The sequence below is a fragment of the Lolium perenne genome, chromosome 5 (assembly GCF_019359855.2).
Source record: "Lolium perenne isolate Kyuss_39 chromosome 5, Kyuss_2.0, whole genome shotgun sequence".
NCBI lineage: Eukaryota > Viridiplantae > Streptophyta > Magnoliopsida > Poales > Poaceae > Lolium > Lolium perenne.
The window spans coordinates 147,150,703-147,172,394 of NC_067248.2; the positions used below are offsets into that span (position 1 = coordinate 147,150,703).

Sequence of the window (21,692 nt, forward strand, 5' to 3'; positions counted from 1 at the left end):
ACTATTTTATACAAAAGGTTATTGTTTGTATTAAATTACCTATTTGAAATTCCTATTGAACAAACAAATCAGCTTGTAAAGTATTTTCAAATATAAATTTATTTTTGGAGCATGCATGCATTAATTTATTGTGTGTTCTCTCTATTTGTGCTCTCTAGATATCTATTGTGATTATTTTATTGTCTAGATCGTGCGGAGTGTAACATGAAGAGCGCGAACGCCAACGACAATTAAGGCAAGATGAACTTTTGATCATAACAGATCTATTGTTTTCCTATATGTGTGCAGTTGGATTTTAGTACAAGTACATGTGTAAGATTGTTATTGATAGATTGTGTGCTAATGCTATGAAACCCGTGTAGGATAGCCATATGTTTATTATGATTGGATTCATTGCTCTTCAACCTATGTTTGATTGCTTGGATACGCTTACTTTATAAGTGGGTGGAATATCATGTCATGGGTATGTATTAGTTGAAAGGTTAGTTTTAGTTGACAAAATAACAATTGGATGATTTGAGGCGGATATGAATAGTACTTGAGAAGGTTGTAGGTCGACCGACATGGTAAGGGCTTTGAGCCGGACTTACTGACATGTATAGGTCGAGTGGCATGGTAAGGGCAGAAAGCCTGACTTACTGACATGTACACTAGTTGATGGCAGGGTGGCATGGTAAGGGCGTTGATCCTGACTTACTGACATGTTCACTGGTGGTGAGTGGCATGGTAAGGGTGTTGAGCCTGACTTACTGACATGTTCACTGGTGGTGAGTGGCATGGTAAGGGTGTTGAGTCGGACTTACTGACATGTACACTGGTGATGAGTGACATGGTAAGGGTGTAGAGCCTGACTTACTGACGTGTACACTAATGGATTGGAGATTAGCATGGTAAGGGTATTGAACCTGACTTACCAGCATGTGTAATGGAAGAAATGAGATTAACATGGTAGGGGGGCTGAGCTTGACCTACTCACATGTGCACTAGAGGAGTTCGGAGATTAAAGTTGCTGGGATAAAACTAGGACGATACTATGATTGTTTTGTGCAAGATAAAATAAAAGTTTGAACCCTCACCTTGAAAATGTACTTGATAGATTGTTATAAGTCTCTAGTGATACTCGCCAATACATTCAATGTATTGACCCTGCGTGGCTGCAACGTTTCATGTTGCAGGTAACATTGAGGACAGAGTGATATTCCATATTTAGGTCGCGAGCTTCCACTCAGCATGTTCGCCTGTGGCGTGATGGAGCTCTTTGCTTTTATTTGTTTTCCGCTTTGAACTCTTTTATTTGAGCTAGCCATGAGCTATGCAAGTTGTAATAAATATATTCTGGATCATACACGTTGTAATAATGACGCATTTGCTATTCTGTTTATTCATCGAACTGTGTGTGCTAGCGAGTCGATCCAGGGACTAGCACAATATGCACAGAGATCCAATCCTTACTGGGTCGGATCGCTTCAAGATAACTTTTAGACGTTGCATCAATACCAAAAATTTACTGCTATGGTAAATGTGATAGCGTGTTAGAAGGCATATCATAATAAATATTTTCACTATTCAACTTGCAATCTAGCATACAATTTACAAAATTAACTCATAAAATCATAAATCGTGATTTTTTCTAAAAATAAATCTGAAATTTTAATTTGTTAATTTGCATCAAAGTCAAAACACTCAATTAGGCCACAATGTGAACAAAAGAATATCAGACTCACATTTTATTTATTTATTATGCTCTTTCTCCCCATAACTAAGGGGCATGAGAATTAACTGAGAGCAAACTCCTATAACCTCATTACGCTTCACATGCTTACTTAACACAAACTGCAAAACAATAGACATGTTAATAAGTTACAAAGTTACCAAATATACTACCTAAACATGCATGGACTGATCGATCAACTCTCAAAATGAAGCAAACCCTATTGATTGTTATAGACATCCACTTATGCATACATCTACCAGGAAGGTTGCTAAAAACTTCTAAAACTTGTTATGAAAAATGAAGGATTTTTACATAGTTTCATACTACTAAAACTCTTTGAAGAGTTCAGGTAGAACATCTCAAGCCAAGCATGGACTCACATGATTTAACACGTAGATATCCATTTTGCTTCCATGCATAGAGATTAGTTTGGGAAGTGAAAAGCCATAAAAATATCAATTGCTAAAATTTAGAACATTAACCTACCTTCTCGAGTTGGATTTTGTACCAATCTTGGTCCCCACATTGTACTAATACGGAAAATAATTAAGAAAAAGAAATATCATAGGTGGAATATTAATTAGATCACGAAGGGCCAAAGCTAGAAGATACTCAGAAAAGAATACATATGAATACAATATTCATTTTTTCGAATAAGAAAGATATACCTCAACCCAGTGCAGCTGCATGCCTGAATGGTAACAAATCCATGTTGGCATCAATACATCATGATGTTCTTGCACATTATATTTCTGTTGTTACAGTACAAATACACTTAACTAACCATGCCTTGACATCATCATCTCAACTTTGGTATATTATATATCACGAGTAACCTCCTTTATCTCCGTCGAAATCAATATATGATGAAAAATAATTCACAACAGATGGAAACATTAGTTAGGAAGATTAACCATCAGCGGTGTGGATTTACATGAGAGGCACACGCCATTTAGGGAAATGAAGTATACCTGAGACGGAAATGCATTCTAGGCTTCGGGATGGAAGCTCAACTGCTCGATCGAGTGCTCATGTTTGTTATTATGTCTGGCTGCATTCCAAAATGAACGACGATTGCTGCAACCAGCGCCCTTTATTGAGGAGATGAAACTGAGGTACAGTGAGGACCGGTTCCCTTGCTTCTTCGTCCGTGGACTCCATGGAGAATCACTCGTCAAAAGAACTCGTGGAACTGAAAATTGAGAGGCATGTGGTAGAACGAAGCGGCATCGGCTGATATTTTTATGGAAGCGATTGCCCAATAGATTTCTCTCATCCATCACCTAATTTCAAATCAATTTTTAGGAGAAATATTGATCAATTGTGAAAAAATGAAAGATGACGTTCTAACCTTTTGGCCCTATGCACATCACCATGGCGTCAACAGGAGACATATCAGCACCATGCCATCATGTCTCATTGTCTCCTACTTCTATATGAGATCTGTGCAGCGTCTCCGCCGGCTGGCCTCTCAGCATAGCTCCATGTCTTTACAGAATCAGACGACGCCGAATGGACCGACGATAACGATCGAAGAGGCTCAATCAGCTGCAGCGTATTCGTTGGTCCGTTTAAGACCGCCTACCAGAAGGAGCCATCTCGGAGAGGGACATCAAGGTGGAAGACGAAAGTGCAGAGTGTCGAGAGAAGGGAATTTATAAAACCCACGACGCATGGTTCAATTAATACTTGGTGGAGCGAAGAGATTTCTGGCTAAATAATTGCAATACGGGAAATTAATCACCTTAGCTCCTACCATCCATGAGCTGCATGTCATCCGGCCGAAACGGAATGGATTTGATGAGCTGCATGTCATCCGGCCGAAACGGAAGGGATTTGATTTAGGAAACATAACGCCATTTTTCAACGGACGTGGAAGCGATGGGCGACCACACGCAGTGTAGGCAAAACGAAAAACAATGACGTGGCTAAGACAACAAAATCATGTAGTGGGGGTCGCCTATTTAGAGATAGAAGATTATTGAGTTTCAGGTACCTTCTGGATACCAAATGGCTCCCAACTTTTTGCACGTCATTTTGAAGGAAATACAAGAATATGAGAAGAAGCGAAGCTGGAGCCGCATGAGCCAGGAGAGGAGGCCCATGCTTTGGCCCACCCCTGGATGCGCTATATGGGCTCACACTAGTAAATACTATATGCTTAGCGGGTTATATAAGACTATAAGTAGTGGTCATTTTATTTATGCAATGCTGATACATTCGACCTAGATTACAGACAGGGACGGAGACAAGGGGGGACGAGGGGGGGCTTAGCCACCGCCATGGTTTGGATTTTATGAAGAACACTACTCACTAGAACTGTAATTTCATGCTGACTTAGCTTACTCTGCCCCCCTCATGAAGTTTACAGCACCATTTTGCCCCCCTCAAGGTCAAAAGCTGGCTCCGTCCCTGATTACAGATACATTATAATAGATTTTTCCTAGAAGATCTAGCTTTATCAAACCTTGGAAAGCACTTGTTGTTGGTTAAGGAATGTCTACAAGACTTGCTAATTTGTTTTGACTTACGTTTATGGGACCTTTCCAACTTACTTTGTTTATTGGGTTGTGTCGATGGATGGAGCTAGGCCAGGGTTGAAGTTTCAGCTCCAGTTATGCATACATAGGGGAAAAAAGATAAACTTAAGCATATTCATGTATAAATGATCTAACATAGATATCTGTAACTGTAGCCCTTGCGAGCCACATGCAAAGCATATTGTCTCTTGGTCAAATCGTTATACCACGAAGCATCGAGATTTGAACGATTATTAAGTAAAGTATAAACCAAGGAATTAAGATAGATGATGTTGTTTTCGTTCCCAAGTGGGTCACTAAACGAGTAATCTAGTCCCCTTGCTGCCACTAGGTTTTACGCGTAGACGCTATTTACCGCACATCTGACCTTGAACCTTGATCAATCATCGTGGTCTTGGGTCACGCTGGACGTTCAGCCTGAGCTTTTCAGCTCGCCCGAGTTTTCTTGCGCTCGGCTCGAGTCTTGCTCGACCCGCTAATGAGATGGACCGAGCCGAGTTCCATTTCATGGACCGTGGAAAGCTCGGGCCGAGCTTGGCTCGGCTCGGTCCATCTCGTTTGACACGGACTCTTTTTTGCGAATTGTGGGAGGGAGAGGAAATGGGCAAGAATCTGGAACACTTGGCCCATTCGGTGGTAGATAGGGAGCCATGGACACTCAGGAGTCAGGACGGGGAAGGTTCCCGTCTTCTCCTCGCGCACAGAGGCAGATAGGGTGACCCGCTGCCGCCACTCAACCGCTAATCCTCCTCGCCCCAAATCCATAGCACCCTCTTCGTCTATGCTCCACCGTCTCCTCTCCGGCAGCCATCAACATGCTCGTCAAATCCGACTCCATGCCCCTCGTCGTGGCCAATCTCGTCCCCAACGGTGTGTCGCATGTGACTGCTAACCTGCCATCTACTCTCCGGTGGCCATTACCAGAATTATGAGTCTAGGAGCACAACAAGGTTTAAATGAATTGAATTTCAATGCTTATTAAGGCAAAAAAATCGATGCAAAATGTTCTCTGTACGGGTAGCACATGTCCTACATGTCCTATGCGTTCTATACAACCTGAGGCTTGCGAGCCGGCTCGTTTTGAACCGAGCTTGCTGCCAGCTCGGGTCGAGTCCCAGCTTGTGGCTGGTCTGCTGTTTCGAGCTGGCTCGGGCTCACCAGTTTTAGCTCAAGTTTTTTTGGATGCTCGGCCCGAGTTGGACCAAGTTGGCTCGCGTCCATCGTGAGTCTTGGGTACCCGACAAGTGCTCACATTAAGGTAAGAGATAATGATACAAATACAAATCTCTTGTGAAATCACCACATGTAATTAGATGCACAAGTCCTCGGATTGAGGGATACAATGATGCCAGCGCCGCTACCCTTATCGCCGCCTCACTGCCTACCGTACCGTTCCCTAACCACATCTCGACCTAGGGATTTGGGCAGTGGATTGGCGGACACAGTGTCGCTGCACCGTGTTGTAGAAAGAAGAGGCGGAGGGCGGACGGCTGAGCATTAAGGGTGGAGAGGACGCACCGTGTCGCCAACAGCTTCTTGAGGAGGATGCGGCCGAGAAGGCTTCGCTAGGATGGGGCACAGCGTGGTCGCTCGGGACAGACTCTCGCGTACCGCTTCATCAATTCCGTGGGAATACGGAGCTCCCCTCCAAATTTGACCAGTGAACGAAACGCCTCCGCACGGGTGCTGGCTGGAATTGCCTTATGTTTCCGGACCTAAATTCCACACGCATCCAAATGGCAAAATTGGAGGGTCGAGTTCCAATTCCACAATTCTAGGCTCAATTTATTACATCCAAACACTGTGTATGAGATTTTATGTATACCACTTGATTTCTGGATTTTACTTGCAACACAAAAGTACAATACTACCTGAATGATGTTACATTGCATTTATGAATCTAGTTATAGGTCCAAGAATTACATAACAGAAACATGTGTTCACCCACACCTATCCAAAGGAGGAAGACAAAAGTTCAGGTAAAAGTGTAAGTATCAAATTTTCGGTAATTGAACCATTGGATTGCGCAGGTGATGCAGTTCCGAGGATACGACACTAAGCTTGTATATGATATAGCCAAGGCCGGGCAGCATCAATATTGATTGGAGGGGCTGCCCTCCACAGTTGGTAATAACCAACACATCCAACAAAAGCACCTGCAGACAAAGACACCCTCAGTAATAAGTAACAAAACATGGTTCAGACGTTCAGTAGTCAATCATATGGAATAACCTCCTCGAAACAGGCTTTCGCCCCGCTTTATAAATAAAGCAACCACATCCATACAAGGTTCAGATACAAGAACACGAGAACTCCACACTCAACAACAGTCTGCTGGGGCAACAGCACAACATGCCCAAACGAAAGAAAAACGATACAACCCCAAAGAGAAGGGTCACTCAGAGGCTGGACGACGTAGAAAGGCGACGGGCAGCCGCAAGAAGATCCTCCAACATGCCGTCCAGGCGCTCCCTGTCCCGCTGCCTACACAACGGGTACCACTGCTGCAACAAAGCCAAGAAAGAATATAAGGAGTCAGAAGCGCGTCGAGGGAAGATACGCTCAATGACCATCTTATTACGCACAGTCCACAGGGTCCAGGTTAAGTCCGCGAACACCAGCCAGAAGAGGCGCCTCCTCCTTCCGGTGTTGTTCGCGTGGGCCTCAATAAACTCACCGAGGACTGAGGCCTGCCACTCAGGCCCCAGCGCCTCCTGGAGGAAGCTCCAGAGGAAGCGGGCCGCAGGGCAAGAGAACATTATGTGGGTCGTCGTCTCCGGGACCGCACACAATGGACAAAGCCCGTCGCCCGGTCCGTGCCTCTTCGCAACCTCCACCCCAGAAGGAAGGCGATCCCTAAGCAGCTGCCATATGAAAATCTTCGTCTTAAGCGGGATTGGAGCTTTAAAAAGGGGAGCCGTCCAAGGCAGCGGGGGCCCCCTAAACAAGGCCCTATACGCAGTCCGCACAGAGAACGAACCGGAGGGCGACAGGCGCCAAGAAGGCGAATCTAGTCCTCCCGGCAAGGCATCTGGGAGGAGGTTCCGCAGCCGGGCCAGACTCAGGGCCTCTCCCTGGGTAAGCCCGCGCCGGAACAGGATATCCCAGCCCCTCTGGGCGACGGCGGCGACAAGACAGGGTGGGTCGGCGCAGATAGCGAACAGGTCCGGGAAGTCCCGGCAGATGGGACTAGCCCCCAGCCACGGGTCCAGCCAGAACATGGTCCCTCTACCATCGCCTATGGAGAAGGACAGTCCCGCTCTAACCTCATGCTTAACGTCCTGGAGGGCCCTCCAAAACTGAGATCCCTCCCGACGATCACAGGCAAGCAGAGGCCGGCCCCGTAGGTATTTCGCCTTGATTAACTTAAGCCACAAACCCCCATCATCAGAGAGGATCCTCCAAACCCATTTCAGGATGAGGGCCACATTCATGTGACGAGAGGAGATTATCCCTATGCCCCCAAGATCCTTGGGGGCGCACACATCGGCCCACTTGACCATGTGATATTTTTGGCGGCTTTGTCTGTCACGCGGAAGAAGCGAGATAGCTCTTTGTCGAAGGCCGCATGTACCCCTTCAGGGAGGAGGTACAGGCCCATGATATACATGGGAAGACTAGACAAGCATGAGTCGATAAGAACTGTTTTGCTACCCTTGGAAGTGAACCTCCCGCACCATGGTTCAGCCTTCTCTCTAACTCGCCCCACAAGGGGGGCGAGGTCTCTAATAAGGATCCTAGAATCCCTAACAGGTACCCCCAAGTAGTTCACAGGGAAGGTTGCCAACCTACAATTGAGGTTGTCAGCGATCCGCTGTTGAACTTCCGGAGGGTACCCCAAGACCACTACCTCACTTTTGTCAAAGTTTATTTTGAGGCCCGACATGGCCTCAAAACAGAGGAGAAGGAACTTGGTGTTCTGGATGTCCCGGTCCGAGCCCTCGAACATGATCATGGTATCGTCCGCATACTGGAGGTGGGTCACCCCTCCACCAGGGATGAGGTGGCCGACCACTCCGGTAATATGGCCCGAGATCCTAGCCCTCTCCAGAATCTCGGCCAGGGAGTCAACCGCCGCGTTGAAGAGGATAGGGGAAAGGGGGTCCCCCTGTCTCACTCCACACGCCGGCCTAAAATAGGGACCCACTTCCCCATTAATGTTGATGGCCGTGCTGCCAGTCATCACCGTCTGCATAATCCAGCCAATCATACGGTCATCAACGCCTCTCCTCTGGAGGACCTGCCGGAGGAAGGACCAATCCAAACGATCGTACGCTTTCTGGAAATCTAGTTTTAGGAAGACACCCCTCTGGTGTCGACTCCTAACCTCGTGCACAATCTCGTGCAGCTAGAATCCCATCATGGATGTGGCGGCCCTTAAGGAAGGCAACCGGTATTGGTGCGTAATCCGCTCCATAACCGGGGCCAACCTTACCGCACACACCTTGGAGAACAACCGCTGGATTACGTTGATGACCGTAATAGGCCTAAACTGGCGTATATCCGTGGCCCCCACAACCTTGGGGATCAAGGTAATAACACCGTAGTTCAGCCGCCCCATGTCAAGAGTTCCCACGTAGAACTCTTGAAACATTGGCATGATAGTCTCCTGGAGTTTCGCCCAGAATTTCTGGAAGAAAACAACCGGGAGACCATCGAGGCCAGGGGCCGAGCTAGGCTTCATGCCCTCAAGCGCTCCACGTACTTCCGTTGGGAGGAACGGAAGGGTGAGGGCGGCATTCTCCTCGTCTGAGACCCAGGCCCTAGCTGGCCATAGATCCGCCACGAGGGCAACCCCGGTCCTGGGGCCTGCCGCGAAGAGGCCTTTATAGAAGGAATAAATATGGGTGGTGATCTCCCCGGCCTCCTCCAACAGGAGGTCACCATCCCAAAGACAGGGATGGAACACTTCCGGCGACGGCCATTGGCGATCGCATGGAAGTAAGCGTGTTCGCATCCCCCTGGAGGAGCCACTCGGCGACTCCGTTGTCGCCAGAAAACCTCCTCCCCCCGGTAGATCTCCATGAGCGAGTGTTCCAGGGCGAAGCGCTGAAGCCACTCCTCAGCGGCTAAGCCCTCCTCGTCCGCGGCGCGATCTAGCTCCTGGATCTGGCGAAGGAGGAGGTCCTTCTTCTGGCGTACCTCCACCCCGAGGTTCGCCCCCCAGCCTCTCTCATAAACCGGCGGGCAAGCTTCGTGCGGTGATGCCGGACATCAATCGCGTTGAAGACCCGCGGAGGGGACTCCGCGGCCCGCTCCCACTTGTAGCCAACCGCCTCCACAAACCCCGGGCCGACGCAGCCTAAGTCTTCAAAGTGGAATCGGTTTAGCCTCGGGGGTAGAGCCCCCCGAGCCCAGAAGGAGTGGGGAATGAACAGACCCGCACCGGGTAGCCGCCCTGTGGGTGCATAATGGGCATTCCATTTCCCATTCAACTGACACAATGACCCGGTCCAGCACACTCTGGACCGGGTCAATGCGGTTGTTGCTCCACGTGAACCGAGCTCCCACTCTAGTGATCTCTCTAAGGGCGAGATCCGCAAGGCAGTCGTTGAACATCCTCATCCTAGGGATGTCCACGCGACTCGAGCTCTTGTCCTCCGGGGAGCGTAACAAGTTAAAATCGCCGGCCACCACCACAGGAGTGGTGCACCGGTCGATCTTACCCCGCAGCTCCTCTAAGAAGGACTGAGACCTCGAATGGTCCGCCGGCCCATAAACGATAATAACCTCCCAGCTAAGGTTAGATCGTTTATGGGTAACGGCCATGCTCACGAAGAACTCGCCATGCTCCATATCCTCAACCTCGAAGGTATCCTCCTTTACGCCTAGGAGGATGCCGCCGAATGGCCCGAGGTCGGGCGCCAATGCCAGGCAAACTTGTCTCTACTAAGGCCCTCCAACTCGTGGAGGAGGAAGGACTCCTTAATCGTCTCTTGGAGTCCCACAATGTCCACGTGCTCGCGCCTAATGTATTCCTTCAGCTGTTGTTTGCGGCCCGGGGCCTCGAACCCCCTGATGTTCCAAATGAGTGAGAAGAAGGGATTACTCATCGGATCGCATCAGATTGGGGGGTTCCCCTATTGGGAACCGATCGAGCCCTACCACGTGTCGAGGGACCGGACGGTGGTCGAGGAGGTCTCCCTCGCGGCCCCCCCAACTGGGGGGCCACGTCAGAGCTATCCAAAGGGTTAGACCCAATGGTAGGCTCTGGACTGCACCAGTGTGCCACCGCACAGGTCGATCGGGAGGCGGCGGTCGCCCTCTCGCGCTCCAACTGAGCTCGAGAGGCTGCGAGCACGCCATCGTAGACCTCCTTGGCCTGAATTGCCGCCAGCTGTTCGACCCGCGGACCGCGTTCGCCCCTGAAAATCACACCACAATCCGACGCCACCTGACCCAAGTGGTCGAGCGAAGCCGTAGCAAGAACAGAAAACCGAGAACCCGAGGGGGGAGAGGGGGGGACAGAGGGAGCGGAGCGAGGGGTGGGACAAGTACCTGAGTCAAGGTTGCGGGCTGCAGCCCGCCTCTCCGCCTGCTCTGCAACCGTCGGCTCCATCGCCTCAGTCCCGGAGCGAGACCGAGCCAACCTAGCGCTGTGACGGGACGGCTGCGTGGACTGCCGCTGGCGACGCGGGGCCCTCACCTTGGCACCAGCCACGGGAGTGTCGGGGAAGACCGAGGCCGGCTCCAGGACTGAAGGACCCGGGGTCGCAGGGCCCAGGGGCGAGGTGGGAGTAGAGCCCGGGGAGCACGTGTAGCAGACCAGCCCTGGCGACCTCGGCGACTGCGGGGGGCACACGTCCAACCCCACACTTGCCGACGACGTCTCCTGGGGGAAGTTGGACCCGTACTCCATGATGGGCAGGCCGTAGGACTCCCCGGTGACGGCTGGGGGAGCGCGGGAGATGGTCGCCCCCAGCTTGGCCGGCGCGCTCCTGTGAGACTGCGTCGACTCGGGCTGTGTCGACTGCGCCCCAGGTCTAGCGTCCAGAGCGTCGGAGGCCCCGGCCCCCGCACCAGGAGACTGTCGCAGTGGGGACTCCTCGCCGTCGCCACCCAAGTCGTCCTCCGAGTCTCCATCGGAAGAATCATCATCATTCTCGCCATCATCGTCTCGGTGTGACTGAGAAGGGTCAGGAGGAGGTGATGGGGACCCCGCCTGGGCCTCGTCTCCCTCCACCTCGACCGTCACGGTCCGGCCACTCTTCCCAAAGAAGAAGAGGGGAAGAGTGCAGGTGAGCTTCGCGGGGTCCGGGCTGAGGATCAGCATGCGCACTGGCCCGTCGCCTGGGAGAGAGAGAGGGTCCACAGTGACAAGCTTGCCAATTGGCTGGGAGACGAGCTCTATGATATGCTCACTCCTGGCCTCCTCAGGAATGCCGTGGACCCGAACCCAAACCTCAGCCAAAGTAGCCACAGTGATGGGATCCACACAGGACGGCTGGACAGAAACGCGGATGTTGTTGATCGGCAGGATGGTCGTCTCGCTCCAGGAGAGGGCACGGAGGAGCTCAGCCGAGGGGAACGCCACTGCGAACTCAGTGGGAGAGATCGCCCTCACGTTCCACACACAAGTCGACTCCAACTGAGCGAGCTCGGCGCGGATCGTGTCGACTGTCACCTCAAACTGTAGCGGGGGGTCCTGCTTCGGCAACACGGTGATGGTAGCAAGGTGCTGGGGGGTACTGAGCTCCGACCCCCCCAGGTCGATGTAGTAGAAGCCACTGTCAAGCCCGTGTCCCAGGTATTCGATGACCTCCCGCCGCCTTCGGCTGTTGAACCTCTCCTTGCAAGCCGCGGCTAGGTGAGAGGGGTCACCGCAGAAGAGGCACTGCGTCGGCATCGTGCAATCGGAGCGGAAGTGCCCCATCTCGCCACAGTTGAAGCAGATGTTGGAGGTGGGGGATTTCTCCGGCGACGCCGACACCGCCAACTGGGTGTCAGCACGGCCGTCGAAAGCCTGTCCCCGCGGAGGTGCCATAGGCGGGTGCCCAACCTGGGTCCCACCCACAGCCCCACCCGCAGTACCACCTGGGCCGGCTCGCTTCTTCTTCGACTTCCTCTTCTTCTTCGCCGCGGTAGGGGCACCGGCATGCGGCACCTGCTCCTCGCGGCGCAGCGGCGAACGGCGGTCGCGGGGCGGCGAACGACCCCGCTCGGCATGCCTCGGCGCCTCGTATCTGTCCCGCGAGGAGTGCTGGCCGCGCGACGCCAATTCCTCCCGCAGCGCAGCCTCCCTGCGTGCACCCCCGGGAGAAGGCACGCGATGAGCCGGCGACCTCCGGCGCGGGCGAGCTGCCCCAGGTCTTCTCCACGACCCGGGGCCGCGCGGTTCGTCCCGGCCGCTGCCCCGGTCGAACCCGAGGCAGTGCAGCCGCCCGCTTTGTCGGCGCGGGGAGGGATGGCGGGGAGAGCTCCGGCGCGAGAGGAGCGGCGCAGGGAGAGCCACGGCGAGGCGGGGGCGAGCGCCGTGGGGAGGTGCCGCGGCGCGACGGGGACCGGCGGGCCGGGGGCCAGACGGGGCCGGCGGAGGCGGCGGTGGGGATGCGACCCGCACCCGCCGATGGTGCTGGTCCGGCGGCGAGCGGCTGGGGAGGCGGCGCGAGGGCGCTTGAGCACCATGTCGACGAACGAGGACGAGAACGGCAGCGGGGGTGGGTGGACTCGGATGGATCGGCGCGGCGGCGTGACGGCGGATCTGGTCGGGTCGTGCAGCGCTGGCTAGGGTTAGATCCCGCCCGCCCCGACGGATCCGAGCCGGCGTGGCAAGTGAGGGGGCCGGCGGGCCCGACGGGCCCAGCAGGCCCACCCTCGCGAGCCTCGGGCGCCTCCAGCCGGCAACGGCCCGAAGGCCCGGACGGCCCACGCCACGACGGCCCATCACGACGGGGAGTGGCGCCGTCGCTCCCGACGCGACCCGGGGGTGGCGGCGGCGAACGCCGCGGGGGCCCCCGCGCCGCCCCGTTCCCGACCACAGCGCTCCGCCCACCGAGCCGGGGTCACCGAAGGACGCCGCCGACGGCGAGGAGATAGGGGCGGCTCCGCCCGACGAGGTCGAGGGCACGCGCCGCGCCGGCGAAGCCCGACCCACCGGCGGCCGGCAGCGCCCGTCCCACCGGACGTCGAGCCTGGGGAGGCGAACGGCGAGGACGACCACGACGCGCGACGGCGAGATAGTCTCCAAGCGTCGCCACCCCCGGCGGCGTGCAGCGCGCGATGGCCTCCACGCGGGCGGCTTCCGCGGCCTCCTCGGCGTCCGCCTCATCCCCCACGTCCGCCCAGCGCCGACCCCGGATGCATTCAGGCATCATATGGAATAACAACTACAGTAGAATTGTTTGAGTGAACGATTGAAACACATCCAAGACGAAGAGCATGCCAATCGCCAAAAGTCAGTTTAAAACTGTTCTTGCGGTCCACCATGGAATGCCTAGTGATGCCTTGCGGGCCTTACGAAAAGTGTCAGCTGCAAAAAAAAAAAAAAAAAAAAAAAAAAAGGTTAGCTGGAGGCTGCCCCGGATCGGTCGCCCCAGCGTAAGCGTTTTCCTAAATTCTAAGCATGACGCCTGTCTCTTAATTTTGTTTCTGCATTCACTGGTACTGAAATAGTCAAAGCTGCAGTATTCTAGAATAGATCTTCTTTGTGCGAATCGAATTGTCGCTAAAATTCCCAAGCAAGCCTATATAAGGCCAAGACAATCGTTTCCTGATGCATCCAGCCCATACCACCCCACCTGGCTATCACCATGATCTTGCACAAACTATGGTGTATCCTCGTCGTCCCCTTTGTCGCGCAGCTCGTCTCCAGCGACGTGCTGCGGCAAGAGTGCGACAGCAGCCGGAGCTACAGCCCGAACAGCGCCTTCCAATCAAACCTCGAGCAGCTCTCCTCCACCCTCCCCATCAACGCCTCCTCGTCTCCCACCCTCTTCTCCACCGGCGCCGCCGGGGCCATCCCCAACACCGTGTACGCGCTCACGCTCTGCCGTGGCGACACCACCAACGCATCCGCGTGCGCCGACTGCATCGGCAACGCCTTCCGAGACGCGCAGCAGGTGTGTCCGTTCAACATGGACGCGACCGTCTACTACGAACTCTGCTACCTCCGCTTCTCCTACCAGAACTTCCTTGCTTCCGCTGACAACACCAAACGGCAAATCATACCCAACGGGGAGAACGTTACTTCTCCGGCGGCAACCTTCGACGCTGCCGTGGGTGTCCTCCTCGCTGCTGTCGCGGACTACGCCGCGCTGAACTCGTCCATGCGCTTTGGCACAGGAGTAGAGGACTTCGACGTGGGCACCCCCAAAATCTACGCCCTGGCGCAGTGCAGGCCGGACATTGAACCGGCCGACTGCAGGGACTGCCTGGAGAAAATAATGACGGTGATGCCAAAGCATTTCAGCAGGCGACAGGGAGGGCAGATCCTGGGGTTACGGTGCAACTACCGGTTTGAGCTATATCCTCCCTTCTTCGGCAATCCGGTTTTGCACCTCCAAGCGCCGACATCGAACGTGACGGTACCCTTTGGCGAATGGAGACCGAGCGGGAGTCCGAGACCAAGGTGAGTTGCAGATTTCAACAAAATTATAGTAGGAGTAGTACACGTTTCCTAGCTAGTAAAGTGGAGCTCATGTGATGGAAAGTGTAGACCATTTTTTTTTTTTAGCAAAGAGAGAATTTAGAATTGGACGTGCACATTTGTTCGGAAAGTTTTTTTTTTTTTGGCAACCGGGTTCCAGTAGTCCCTCCGTTTAAAAAAGAAATTGTATTTATAAGTTTTGAAAAATTATGGAAACAAATCTGGACATGGTTAATGGTATAGCCTATGGCTACGAGCATGCAAAGTTTTAATTCGAAATTCATTACATTGTGTGCTACACAAAAATAACAAAAACTAAACAAGTTTGAAGATTTGAAAATATACATCTCAGGTCGTTTGTTAGTTTTGTGTACCTTAGAATATAAAAAACTAAACAAGTTCTTTCTCCAATCCATATTACTTGCCACTATTATGGATGTACATAGTACTCAAATATGTCTAGATACATCTATCTTAGTGGCAACTAATATGAATCAGCGAAAGTATTTGAAACTGATATTTTACACGTTTGTGGGATAAAACATTTGCTAAATCTATTATTATTTTTGTAAAAATGAAACTATGTAATTAGATTTTTCATACTATCTTAAGTATTACGTGAATCAAAGGATGTTCGATTGTGTACATAGGATTCCTACCATAAGTTTGGGATCTTTACTATTATACGGCAATAGGTGGTGTCCGTAGGTAAAAAAACCGGATTTAAAGTTTGGTACGTCAAAAAAAAACCGGTGCTTTGTTTGCTGCCTTCGTGTATCGTTCAATTAGGCAACATATTTGAGCAGGAATTCATGTCGGGATTGACTACCAAATTTACATGAAGGGGCAACGTATACGAGTAGAGGTTTCCAAACCGGATTTAAAGTTTGGTACGTCAAAAAAAACCGGTGCTTTGTTTGCTGCTTTCGTGTATCGTTCAATTAGGCAACATATTTGAGCAGGAATTCATGTCGGGATTGACTACCAAATTTACATGAAGGGGCAACGTATACGAGTAGAGGTTTCCAAATTAGATACTGCTTTATATGTACCGGGATGACTTTTCATTTCCAAATTAGATACTGCTTTATATGTACCGGATTTTACTTTTCGTTTCCAAATTAGATACAACCTTGGTAGGTAAAAAACCGGTGTCCGGTGTCCTCCAGATCACACGTTCCTAAACTGAGATAATAAACAAGGAATGTCCTCCGGATCACACGTTCCTAAACTGAGATAATAAACAAGGCAAACGACGACGTTCTCCCACGAGCGCTACCTAGCTGAGATAAACCAGGAAAATCACGACGTCCTCCGGCGAGCGCTACCTACGTGTTGGCTCACATCCAATCGAACTTCTCTGATCGTTGCATAAAGTCGGCAGCATCGCGAAACACGTCGGCCCCGGTCCTATATGGGTTGGGTGGTGGAAATCGAGGGAGCCTCGGTGGATGCCGCCGCCTACGCGCGAGACAACGGGCAGGGCATGTTGCTGCGCGGCTGGCTGATGCCTGGTTTGAGCGCGTCGAGTTGCGACCCAGAGCTCGACCACCGTGACTAGGAGCGTCACCTGCAGAATCTCCCGTCGGTCTGCCTCACAGGCCTCCGGTCGCCGCGACTGCTGGTCGATCCCCTTTCCTTATGTACTCGCTAACTCCGTCCTCACCGGGACCGCCTCTGGTTGCAGCGACCTCCGATAGGCCGGCTGGGATGGAGGCTGACCCAACATCAATAACATGATGTCATTCTGCTGCCCGGTATGCTCGCGCTGGCCTGAGCAATGTTATTGTTGGTGAAGTCGGGAGCCGCCGGCCACATCACGGGCAAAGAGAAGCAGGGGCGTCTGTGTTAGGGCATCTACACCGGGTCGACCCAACAGTTTTGAGCTATTTGAAACGGTCCGCGATGACAGGCGGACAGCCCGCGCATGCTCTAGCGGGGCGACGGAAACGGACCGACCCGTCCGCCGCGATCCATTGGCGTCCTAAATTTGGAAAACCGATGAGTCGCGCGGGCAGCGCCGCGTGCTGCTGGCCCACTTGGAAGCGAACCGACGGCTGGTTGGCGGCAGTGTTTACCATCAGGGTTGCCGCTGACCACTATGCCCGCCACCTGGACTCCTGCGTCGGTATTGAAGTCGATGACGCTGGAAGCTACGCGTGCGCGCTTGGCATTGATGGCCAGTGGTACTTAAATCACGATCGCACCACCATCTTCTCCCCAACTTCCACTGCCGCGAACATTGCTACTTCTGCACGATCTCACCCACGATGAAGCTACCGAAGTGGATGAAAAAACCCGCCAACGACCACGAAGCTGAATCCTCGTTCGACCAGAGGTGCCGCAAGGATTCTTCGCCTCGACGGAACCTGGCGTGGCCCCGCCTCATCGCTCCTCCCCCACAGCCGCACTTGTTTTTCGGTCCACATGCGGCGGCGGTGGCGGCACTTGTTTTTTGCCGTAGCAACGCACGGGCATTTGTGCTAGTAGATAGTAATCTTCCTATATAATGTATTGGAAATTAATTTTCGGAAAAAATCATATGGTTTTTTCAATCATACGAGTCCAAAAAATGATATGTACGAAATCATCCTAAGGATTAAAACTTGCAAAAGTATTTTGAAAATCCTACGAACGAAAAATTCCCATAAATGAACGAGATCTCAAAATAAGCTTCGACCCTCTTATGATTGTGGGATTTTTGTTAGGAGATTTCAAAGGGTCCACCAAGCCCTCAACAGTTCGATGTTTCCTTAGATTACGAGCCATTCCCTCGGATCTTGGTACTGTGGCTATAAAGAAGAAAAACATAAGAGCAGAGCAGATTGTAAAAATTAAAAATTAGACAAACAAAAAGTCAACCAACCACGATCAAACTAATATAACCAAATAGTTCTACACAAAATCTTCCCGTCAAACTATCTGTGTCTAGCCTTAGTTCAACCAGGGCTCCGTGAACGAGCATATCTGGCCACACATGTTGATTATTTGTGACCACCTGAGAAGTGAAAGATTCGAGAGTCAATACACGGAGTAAACAAGGCTGCTCTAAGAACATATCAAGTTTATTAGCGCTTCTCGGTTTGAACAAAGCAATTTCTATGTAGTATTATTTTACTATCGATGCTCAGCCGCGGGGGTTTACCCTCCTTTTAGAAAACAATAATTTTTAGTGTCTGCATTGTGTGAATATTTTTCATAATTCCCCACAAAAAAATATTTTCATAATTACATGCTTCATAAATACATTTATAACGACCACTAATATACAAATTACATGTAGTCAATTGCTTTAACTGTACCCTTTTACAGGAGGAGGAAGAAAAAAACCAAGTACATCCTGTTTATCATAGCCGTTGCATTGGCTGTTGTTTGTGCAACATTGACTTTCACTTTAATTTGCTTTTGTATCTGGATCAAGAGAAGGAAACAAAGATTGCCGATGCTACCAAGTAAGTAATCTAGATTTCGGAGCACTGAATGAAGGAGAATAGGTAGATCTCACTCTTGTAATAAAAAGTTACAGTTTCTTAGAATAAAGGCTAAAAAAAGATAGTAGTAAGGCAATTCAAGTGTCAAACTGTCAATTATCCAAATAGGCAGAACAGTTACGTATTCAAAACATTGAATCTTCCAGTTCATTCAAATGACTGAACTTCGTTATCTTCTGAGATGGAGTCCGTTTGACAGATGTAATACTTGTCGTATTTGAACAGATTACGGGAATTGGGGAAGTGTTCCCAATATCAGTTTATCCCTGCTTGATCTGCCAACACTGGAAGCTGCAACGGGGAACTTTGCAGAAGGAAATAAGCTTGGGGAAGGAGGGTTTGGTGCTGTTTATAAGGTACCAAGCGTACTATGTTTTTTTTCGTTCTGTGTTGTGTTAGACTATTTGTGAACTTTGGTGAATATTATATGCGCTGAATGTGTGGATCCAACAGGGAGCTCTTCCTGATGGTCAAGAGATAGCGGTGAAGAGACTCTCGCAAGGTTCATCACAAGGAATTGAAGAGCTGAAGGCTGAGCTGGTTTTGGTTGCTAAGCTTCAGCACAGAAATGTTGTGAGGCTTGTCAGTGTTTGCTTGGAAGAACATGAGAAACTCATTATCTACGAATATATGCCCAACAGAAGTCTTGAGAAGATTCTCTTCGGTAAATACCAAGAACTTTTCAGCAGTATAATTAAATCTGAGCTATAGTAATTGCACTAAGATAATCTCACTGGTGTGTGTTGTTTTGAAAATAGATCCTAGGAAGAGCAAGGATCTTGATTGGGGGTACAGGTTCAAGATAATAAATGGAATCGCCCGAGGTTTGCAATACGTTCATGAAGACTCTCAGCTGAAAATAATCCACAGGGACCTTAAGGCAAGCAATGTTTTGTTAGACTCCGATTTGAATCCAAAGATTTCAGACTTTGGCTTGGCAAGGCTGTTCGAAGGGGATCAATCAAAGGTTGTTACGAACAGAGTTGTCGGGACACTGTAAGTGAAAGTCAACCATGCGGTTATATAATTCCATGGGCTGTAGGATTGCAGACATAAGCAAGACCGTCTTATTTTTCAGCTCACTGGCTAATTACATCTTGTGGTTGCAGCGGTTACATGCCACCAGAATATGTTGTTCACGGGCATTATTCGACCAAGTCCGACGTGTATAGCTTCGGAATTCTTGTTTTAGAGATCATAACAGGAAGAAGAAACTGCGCCTCCTACAACTCCACGCAGACTATTGACCTGCTAATTGATCTTGTAAGTGCTAAACCTTACCTAAATACTAATTCAAATCCCTTGCAGCAACAATCTAACAATGTTACCCATCCTGTGCAGGTATGGGAGCACTGGACAAAGGGAACGATCCTGGCGATCGCTGACCCGTTACTTACCAGTAGTAGTGCCGAAGATAAAATACGGACGTGTGTTCATATAGGCCTACTGTGCGTCCAAGAGAGCCCTGCAGACAGGCCTACGATGTCAGCCGTGAATGCCATCCTTAACAGCGACGGCGCCGCGCTTCAAGCTCCGTCCAGGCCAGCTTTCTGTCCCCGGGCAAGTAGTGCCGACCCGGAACCACGCCAGGGAGCCTCACAATCACATGGCGGTGGAAACTCGGCGGTGGTTTCACTAAACGGAGCATCGCTCACGGAGCTTGTTCCGAGATAAAGGTTGTTGGTCTGAAATCTTGTCGAACCGTGACATTGTATAGGGGTCTTTGGCTGGCCACAAGCTGGTTGATTGCTTCTCAAAGTGGTGGTTGGAGCGTTCTGAGGCGATGAGCCAGCGTCATTGATGAATGTTGACGCTTTTTTTTTGGTAAGGTAGGAAATAAATAAGGGCATTTCCAACGGGGTGACCTAAACGGACGCTTTGCGACCGCGCCTGCACCTAGACCCAGCGGCACGACGCATAGTGACCGGATGGTTCGCGGAAATGCAAACGTCGGCCCAAATATGCACCGAGTGTCCTCGTATTCTAACCCGGCCCCGCAGGTCAGCGACAGCGAAATCGACCGCGCGGATTTGCTCTCTATTCCCCTTCCTTGCTTCCCCAGTGCGACGCCACCACCCCATCCCCACCCCAGCGCACCGCCGTAGTACATGATTGGAGTCGGGGTAGATTCTTGGCCACATCTGTTGCTTCTTTGGGGGCCAAACATCTGTCAGTTGCGTCGACCAATCTTGCCACCCAGGTCCTGTTCGGTCAATTGCCGGTATGTTCATAATTCATTTTTTGGGCACTATTATGGGCGACCATTTATCCGCAGTTGCTACCCACGCAGAAGAACATGTGGAAGCGCTCGAAAAGTACCGCATTGAGGTCATTGACTCCTCTTCTGACGACGAGTCCAAGCAGACGACGCAGAATATGCCTTCTGCTGCGGCCTCCATCCTCCACGAGCACAATGTCAGCCAGACGCCGGTGCACCGGGGCTCTATGAAGGGCCGCTTAAAAAATCTGCCGCGTAACATAGTGAAAGGGCACTTCCGGCTCCACAATGACTACTTTGACTGCACCAATCCGGTGTTCCCGGAAAATTTGTTCCGGCGGCGATACAAGATGTCAATGGACCTATTCATGATCATTCTACAAGGCGTCAGATACTACCACCCGTACTTCCAATGCAGGCCCCATGCCACAAGTGCACTAGGCTTCACCTCTTACCAAAAATGTTCCGCAGCTATTCGCATGCTATCGTATGGAATGGCTGCTGATATATTCGATGAGTATCTTCGAATGGGGGAGAGAACCCGCCGCGACGCCATGCACTGGTTTTGCCGAGCCGTGGTTTTTGGGTTTGGAGAATATTACTTAAGGGAGCCAACGATTGAGGACACAAGGCAGCTGTTGTCTATGAATAAGTCCAGAGGGTTCCCAGGGATGATTGGCGGCATAGATTGCATGCAATGGGAGTGGAAGAACTATCCATTTGGATGGTAGGGTCAGTACGACGGCCATGCAGAGGGATGCACTGTCATTCTTGAAGCAGTGATATCTCAAAATTTATGGATTTGGCATTCATTCTTTGGCATGACCGGTTCCAGCAATGATATCAATGTGTTGCACCTCTCTCCGGTTTTCAACATGCTTATGCAAGGCAAAGCTCCTCAGATGAGCTACGAGATCAATAGAAATAAATATGGCAAACCATATTATCCTCTAGTTGAGATCTATCAAAAACGAGAAATCAAATGCGATCTATCTCCTTGGACCTTTGTACAGGCGACATAGAGGTACCCCTTTGTGACACTTGGTTGAAACATATGTAATGCAATGATAATCCATGGAAATCCAAGCTAATTAGGACAAGGTGCGGGCACTATTGGTATTCGATGCATGAGGCTTGCAACTTA

The 21,692-nt window shown here is 50.9% G+C and overlaps 3 protein-coding genes across 3 annotated transcripts; 2 read left to right on the forward strand and 1 right to left on the reverse strand.

Annotated features, from left to right (window-relative positions):
• Positions 1 to 7,708: 7,708 nt before the first annotated feature.
• Positions 7,709 to 9,211, reverse strand: LOC139831625 (uncharacterized). The gene is made up of 2 exons (XM_071820930.1): positions 8,699 to 9,211; positions 7,709 to 8,443 (listed from the first exon to the last, which is right to left on the reverse strand). The coding sequence occupies exons 1-2, from the start codon at positions 9,209 to 9,211 to the stop codon at positions 7,709 to 7,711; spliced, it is 1,248 nt and encodes a 415-aa protein (XP_071677031.1).
• A 4,792-nt stretch (positions 9,212 to 14,003) lies between these two features.
• On the forward strand, positions 14,004 to 20,004 carry LOC127303647 (cysteine-rich receptor-like protein kinase 6). The gene is made up of 7 exons (XM_051334355.1): positions 14,004 to 14,821; positions 18,152 to 18,291; positions 18,556 to 18,686; positions 18,784 to 18,994; positions 19,089 to 19,326; positions 19,440 to 19,593; positions 19,672 to 20,004. Exons 1-7 carry the CDS (start codon positions 14,004 to 14,006, stop codon positions 20,002 to 20,004), a joined length of 2,025 nt encoding a protein of 674 aa, XP_051190315.1.
• A 579-nt stretch (positions 20,005 to 20,583) lies between these two features.
• On the forward strand, positions 20,584 to 21,279 carry LOC127303649 (uncharacterized). The gene has a single exon (XM_071820931.1). The coding sequence runs from the start codon at positions 20,584 to 20,586 to the stop codon at positions 21,277 to 21,279; it is 696 nt and encodes a 231-aa protein (XP_071677032.1).
• Positions 21,280 to 21,692: the final 413 nt, after the last annotated feature.